At 38.3% G+C, this 7,775-nt stretch overlaps 1 protein-coding gene across 5 annotated transcripts in view; it reads right to left on the reverse strand.

Moving 5' to 3' along the window:
• Positions 1 to 603: 603 nt before the first annotated feature.
• The window catches only part of OPA1 (OPA1 mitochondrial dynamin like GTPase), an 89,633-nt gene continuing 82,461 nt past the window's right edge, over positions 604 to 7,775 (reverse strand). For 4 of the 5 annotated variants that reach the window (XM_077754360.1, XM_077754363.1, XM_077754358.1 and 1 more), the window contains 2 exons: positions 6,173 to 6,240; positions 604 to 3,884 (listed from right to left, as the gene is read on the reverse strand). In XM_077754360.1, coding sequence (XP_077610486.1) covers positions 6,176 to 6,240 — 65 coding nt within the window. In that variant the 3' untranslated portion in view covers positions 604 to 3,884; positions 6,173 to 6,175. Of the gene's footprint in view, positions 3,886 to 6,172; positions 6,241 to 7,775 lie in introns of all 5 variants that reach the window. The other variant, XM_077754359.1, reaches the window with a different exon arrangement.

Raw genomic sequence — 7,775 nt, forward strand, 5'->3', positions numbered from 1 at the left:
GTTATTAATTCTTCAACTGGAAGCATGACAAGAAACCACATTACTAAATACTTCAAGCTTTTTTGATACCTGAAGATTTTGAACTTGAAGTGTATAAAGGATAAAAAAATGAATGTGAGCTACTTTTTGTGCCTCATACTAAGACTGGTCTGTTAACAGGGATAAAATACATGGTAACATGATTGAAATATGTTCTTCTCTATAAACCCTCCAAAGGAATTCACAGTCTCTTGACATTTATTCACCAGAAATACACCATACTCCACCCACCATGTACTACTTATTGAAGTGATCATGACTTTGAGTCTTTCCCTAGTTTTGACTTGGGCCAGCCATATAAATCTTGGAGAAGGCACTCCTACACTCTGTCTGATTTTTACATATCAAATGATCAACAAGTATTTAATGAATATCATTTACGAGCAGAGTTCTGGGAAGAAAACAAAAATGAGAAATGGGCCTTCATCATAAGGTGGTAGATGGAAGTCAGAGATCCTTAAGCTGCCTTCCCCTTCGCAGGTTTAGGTATGACTTTTCAGCAAGCCTCCTATACGAATGAACATGCTAGCATCATTAGTGAAAATGATGGCCGTGGCAGCAAAACCCAATTAAAAGACATTTTTAATGAATTTTATCAAAGAAAATACCAAAATGTTTGACAAGTATCAAGGTATGAAAAAAAGGCATTGTTTGACCATGGATTACAGCTGTGAAATGTGAAGCATGTGAAATGTAAGTATTCAGAGAAGAGCCACTTTAAGAGGCTTGCTAGACCATAAATTTGGTTCTGCTACAAAGGTCTCGCTCTCTCTCAGCCCCTCATTAATACAGAGGAAACTTAAAAGATGCCCTCCTATACAGAATTAGAACAGGATTTAAATGACTTTAATTACTAATCTACACAAATGACCATAGATGAAGCACAGGCAAAATATAAACCGCAGTAACATCTGCATGTAGTGTGAAGGTTTTAACAAATAATACAAAGTTCATTCACGGTGAGCAAGTAAACACAAGGTTAAGTTTTAAATATTTAAACACAGCCATGATCATCCAAAAGTGAGTATATTTGCAAGCACATCTCTATACTGCTAAAGAACCATGAAGCTATAGCACACATGAGCTCAGAGCATGGAGCTAAAAAGCATTATTTTGATCCCTCTTACTGGGAAACTAAAACATTGTACCTCTTTCTGCAGATAAATACATCTAAAATAAATAGATTTAAGATTATAAGCTAGCTAAGGAATTTATCCTTTAAGCCTACACTCTCTCTTCATCATATGTAAAACTCCCAAATTAGGTTAGGAAGCACCGCTCTCCGCAATGTTCCCACCTCATTTTTACACTATTCATTTGTACCTGGAGGCTAAATTATTTGTGCGCAGGAGTCCACTGGAGGAAAGCCTGAAAAGGGGGATAAAACAAAGAGGAGAGAACATAGTTAAGCTACTAAGAAAGGCTGATGGCTCCACCTGTAGCCAGAGCTCAGCTGATTCAGCAGAGAGGCCGCGGGAACTGCTTGTTTCCTCCTGGGCACTGCCTACGAGTGTGGATCCCTAAAATGGGTACCCTGACTGAGTACCTTTTAGATCGAATCTATGTACAGTTGTTCAGTCTTCTATACAGAGCCTTGTTCATGCTCTTCTTTGCAAATTCTGACCTGAAAAAACAAAGGATTCCTGGTCTAGTGAGAATTTAACTCCCATCTGTTTACATGTGAATCATCTGTAATTTCTGAACTACAGACGCAACACACAGGGTTTACTGTCGAGAATCTGAATTTTATTTTTTCTTTTAATAACATCTGCATCAACCTAGCTTTCAAGGAAAAAAAAATAAAAAGAAGGCATGCTTAGAATGAGATCAGCTAAAAAGGGAAAAAGAATTATGCAGCCTACAGAAGAAAGAAGTCATATTCCTGTGGGGGATGTGGGGATGTCTGGACTCCTACTTGGGATTTTAATCAGCTATTTATATGTTTAAATTACAGATACTGATCTCAGAGAAATGAAGATACCCCACCCCCGTTTCTTAAATTTATACAAAGGGATGTGATAAAAGGACTGACTTAACATCAGCCTTTAGCTTTGGGAAAATCTACAGAAAGTCAGCTGAGGGCATTTCCCCCCCATCCGTAGCACATACAAATAAACACGGTCCTATTTCTTTAGAAATAGATTTGTAGTTGTAAAGTGGCTGCGTTTTACAACTACGAAAATAATGATTACATGGTGTCTGCTTCAATGAGGGGTTACCACCAAGCAGCACTGGTTGGAGAGAGTTAACCAGCAAGGTCACCTCCACACTGGGCACAGAACACCGGGGGGGAGGTGCTCTACTCCCTTGCTGTTCCCCTACTAGCCCTGGAGCTGAAAGACACATGAAATGTTCTAGACTCCTCACCCAAGACACATGAAATGTTCTAGACTCCTCACCCACCCAATAACTATGTACACTGCTACCAGCTGTTTAAAACCGGATCTACGTTTCTTATCAAACAGTATGAAACAAATATACACTGAACTCTTGATTTCTGAAATATTTTATGATAGCCTTCCAACCCTGTATATAAGTGTCATCAGATGTTGAGAGAAATCACAATGAAGAATACATTGATGCTAAATTAGCGGGGGTGGGGGGGGAGAAGGCAGGATGGCAAGGGATCTGTTACCAAAACATAATTCAAAAAAAAAAAAATAAATTATAAAATAAAAACTGTCGAACAATGGGCATTTTTATTAGAATAATAAAGGCTTAACGACGTAGAAGCAAGGAGCAGAGATAAATGACAAAAACACCTGAAGTCAAAAATGGTATATACTTTTTGGCATTAAAGTCCTTTAGCCAATAAAAAAATATTTATGACACACACAAAAATGCCGTGAAGGAATTGTCACTGAACTACAATGAATCCAATTTTACATTTCTCTTTAGAGGTTCAGCTAAGAGGGAGATGGTCAACATTATTCTAACCGTTGACAGAATTTCTACTGAAAATGCAGTCTTATGAAAGAGCCTTTTCCTGCTGCCTACCTGAAATGCCTGGCGGTCTAAATAAAACGAGTCACCTGATTATTCTTTGTCTTTCCTACCCTGTGTCTCAATCCAATAGCTCTGTCATCAGGTAAAAAACCTGCCTTGTTATCTGAAAACCTGGCTCAATTATACCACACCCAAAATGAATGAATTTCAAATGGACACAGAAAGTGCAAAAACATCCATTGAAGCAAACAGATAAGCTGCTGCTGACTTAGCTCCTGAGGCCACTCTCTGAGCTGTCAAGGTTGAGATCTCTTGCACTGAACGTGCATGGAATTGTTGCAATCCAAATTCACCAACTTGAGGTGTTCTTCTGTTTACGAGTTCTCTTTCACATGATAAATGCAGACTGAATTTTCATAATCAGATAGTTTCTGGACAAAGAACATTACAGATACAGACAACAACGGAGTGGGGTACCATCACTTTATATACAATGGATAGCTTTTCACAACACCTGGCATTTTTTCCCCCAGAGAAGAAATGGACACGGAGTAACATCAGCTCATGAGTTAGGTGAACGAGTGCCACCACGAGTGGGACAAGCAGGAGAGCACGTTTCTTATCTTCAAGGGCTCAACCTAACGGCCACACCACTTGTATTATGTCAATTTGTCACTTCAGTAGGATAAAATAGGATTTTAATGCCATTTCCACTCTTCTTGCATTCAAAGGCAACTGATGGTCAAAGTGCCGCTAATACGTGTAAATTATTTTTATCCCATGACTTTATTTCATGTTTAGAAAGGTGGAATAGGCAGAAGGAAAAGAGGCAGGACAAAAGACTTTGTAGTTTTCTTTCTTCACATGTATGCGGAGGTGATTATATTATGAGTAGGATTCTGTAAAAATAAACACATTTCATAAATTAAGGTATGGGGAGACACATGCAAACTTTCTAAATAAACTTTATTACTGCATGATCATAAAAAAATACTAAAGCCTAACTGCCTGTTTGCTTGTTTTATGAAATTTAAAATATCACCTACTATAAGAGTGTGACAATTTTATTACACATGTGTGAATTAAAAAATACTGTAATTTTTTTATGGAAAAAATTTAAAAACATATTAAAGTTGATCAGCAGAAGGATTCTGTGCTTGGCTGTGTTGGGTGTTAACATCTTCAGCAATTATCGGAATGAATGACTTAAAACTCAGGCTGAAGAACTTGACACATGTTAAGACTATCATTAAGAAACTATTCTTTAAGGGCGTCTGGGTGGCTCAGTCGGTGAAGCATTGCCCGACCCTTGGTTTTGGCTCAGGTCATGATCTCACAGTTTGTGAGTTTGAGCCCCCCACTGGGCTCTGTGCTGACACTGAGGAGCCTGCTTGGGATTCTCTCTTTCCTCTCTCTCTCTACCCCTCCCCTGCTCTCTCTCTCTCAAAAAAAAAAAGCTATTCTTTCAAGTGCTTTGTAACTTTTATAAAAAGGTCAGAATGAAGCAAGGCTGCCATTTTGCCACATTTATTCTTTTAAATGGATTCACAGGGTACAAAATAGATGATCTCTCCAATATCCTAATAGTTCCCAGGGTTATAAAACCCAAGGACTGGGAAGGGCTGTAGAGACTAAAGACAAGAACACAGAAAGTTGTGTTCTTTACAGCTGAGCTCTCAGGACCGCCCTGGCCTCCCCTTGCGACAGGAAAAGGCAGGTTCCCATAGCGGTGGAAACACCAATGTCACACTAACCAGCTCAGGGCAGTGACACTATTCTGTAAAACAGAGGCTGGCTTGGGGCTTCCTCATTTCATTAAAGAGAGAAATGAAGCTTATATTTTTAATAGGGTTTCTGCGATTTTCATGAATTTTCCTCCCCCCCCAAACCGCACTTAACAAACAAAAATATCATGTGAACTTTGGTGCTGAAGTGGAGAATCTCCAAATCAAGAAGGCTCTCAAAACGTTTATTTCTAACATGAGTTATTGATAGTAATTACGACAACGAGGAAGGTATCATAACAGCTTTACGGTTTTAAAAGGAAATTCTCATGCACTGAAGTTGTATAAAAACACTTATGAACACAGACACTTAAAAACAATGAATTATTTTTGGACTGTGCCAAAGATGATTGACATTTACTCTCTGGATACATTTTTGTGCACATCCCTATGTACAGCTGTCTTAACTTAGGGGCGAGAGACAAAATAGGAAGAAAGCATTACTGGAAAGCTTTCTTGTTCTGAGGGATCAGGTCTGAGCTGCGCTGCCTTTTCTAGCCTGAGTTCTCAAATGCACTGTGCCTCCCGTTGAGGAAAACACGGAGTTTGGTCACAGGGTCTTTTCTGAAATGAATGCAACTAGGGAGGGAATGTTGTCCTTTCCTTCTTCCAGTTCTGTGTTGCAGGCTGCCTCCAGGGAAAGGCTCACAGGGAAAGTGAGTAATTAAATATTTTAAAGAAATGATAATGTCTTAATTAGAGCACCTTCCTTCCCTTTCTCAGCTTCTTCAATAAAAGCAAAAGACTTACTACTTATAATTCTTCAGCAATAATTAGCAGGTTACTAGGCGACTACGGAAAATCTGTATTTAAATATACAATACTTTGTTTGGAACATGCTTACAAGGCCAGGCTACAGAATTAGACAGGAGTCCACACATTCAGAAGAGTACTCGATTCTAAGGCTATCTGAGTTACTTTAAACAGGAGAAACGGTTTTAAACATAAGAGAATAAAATCAAAAACAATTATTATTAGTCAAGCCAAATAAAATGCTTCGCAAATTAACATACACATAGCTGTCCACTGAGTATGAACAATGGGGAATACAATAATGAGGGCTACAGTTCGATTCTTCACATGCAGAAAACTTATGCGCCACATGCGTATTATGAAATATCTTAGCTTTGTTTACCTTTGCTCTGTTCAAAATGAGTTCTAGAGGATATTTTTAGTTCAGCCAGGAGGCAATCAAGTATTCAAGAGGAACATTGCACATAGGAAATTTAGAATTAATTTCAGAGATTCCTGCCATTAAAATTATTTAATTACATTAAAATTATTATTCAGGAACAAGCAGGATACAGTCACATACAATGAGAAACTATAATAATAAGTTAGAAAAATATATTTTGCATCTAGTCAGTACCAGTGCAGTAGGAGGGCTTTTACTAACTTATTACCATTTATTTCTCTTGATGAAGAGCTTCAATAAAAGCATCAAGTTTTTCTTGAATTTCTCGAACTTTCTCTGTGGAGGTAAAAAGATGATTAAATTCATTAAAAGTGAATCTATTTTCCAAGGCATCACAAATCTTAGAAGAGAATTATTCAATAAACTGTCCAGGGTACTTAAACTATTAGGGAAAAGGGAAAAAAAAAATCACCTCGGCATCACATACCACCTTATATCCAAAAAAAGTTCAAATGGATTGTTGGAGTAGCTCTTGACAACTTTTTGGAAAGGGGAGGAATCTGGTCAGTTTTGTGACTGACCCCGCTGAGAACGTAATGAGAATTATGGAATCTTATAAGGAAAATGCATGTATAGACACACAGATAATTGCATATAGAATTTTAAGGAGTTCTCAGATTCACCGGAGTCCAACCAAGGACTCAGCAATATCTGCAACAGAGGAAACTATAAAATAAGAAAACAACGTTTTAAAACACGTTTATTTCTTTTAAGAGAGAGAGAGTGTGTGTGAGAGCGACCACAGGTTGGGTGAGGGGCAGAGAGAGAAAGACACAGAGAATCCCAAGCAGGCTTCACACTTAGCGTGGAGCCCAACAGGGAGCTCGATTTCATGACCATGAAGATCATGACCTGAATCGAAATTGGGAGTTGGATGCTTAACTAACTGGGCCACCCAGGCACCCCAGTGAAACCATTTTTAAAGATTAAAAAAGGGGGCGCCTAGGTGGCCTCAGTCAGTTAAGCATCCGATTTCGGCTCAGGTCATGATCTCACGGTTTGTGGGTTCGAGCCCCGCGTCGGGCTCTGTGCTGACAGCTCAGAGCCTGGAGCCTGCTTCGGATTCTGTGTCTCCCTCTTTCTCTGATCCTCCCCTGCTTATGCTGTCTCTCTCTCTCTCTCAGAAATAAAACATTAAAAAAAATTTTTTTTAATTAAAAAAGAATACAGGGAAATATTTAACAGGACTTCGACTGGAAAAAGACTTTCGAGGATAAATGGAGAAAGCTACAAAGGAAAAGATTACTAGCATGATCACATTAAAATACACACTTTATATATCAAAAATGTCCTAAATTTAAAAGACAAAAGAAATGGTAGGAAATATTTGCAGCAAATATTAAAAGGGCAATAACACTTTAAATATACATACAAAAAATGTACTTTTCTAGCTATAAATGTATAAAGTTTAAAAACACCACAGTCCCTGGGTGACTGAGATAGTTAAGCATCTGACTTTGGCTCAGTCACAATCACATCATGGCTCATAAGTTTGAGCCCCACAGTGGGCTCTGTGCTGACAGCGTACAGCCTGGAGCCTGCTTTGGATTCTGTGTCTCCCTCTCTCTCTGCCCTTTGCCTGCTCGTGCTCTCTCTCTCAAAAATAAACAAACATAAAAAAAAGTAATCAAACAACAACAACAAAAAAACCCAAAGCCACTGAAGACAGATTTATATTATTTTATTTAATTTTAGGTTTTCATGTTTGCAGACTTCCAAATAAAATCTGTAACTTCTCTCTGAAATATAAAGACTTCTTTAACAAATACAAACTATTCACAGTACATGTCAATCTCCTAATACGCCAATAA

Source organism: Crocuta crocuta, unplaced genomic scaffold (genome assembly GCF_008692635.1).
Source record: "Crocuta crocuta isolate KB4526 unplaced genomic scaffold, BGI_CrCroc_1.0 scaffold70, whole genome shotgun sequence".
Lineage (NCBI taxonomy): Eukaryota > Metazoa > Chordata > Mammalia > Carnivora > Hyaenidae > Crocuta > Crocuta crocuta.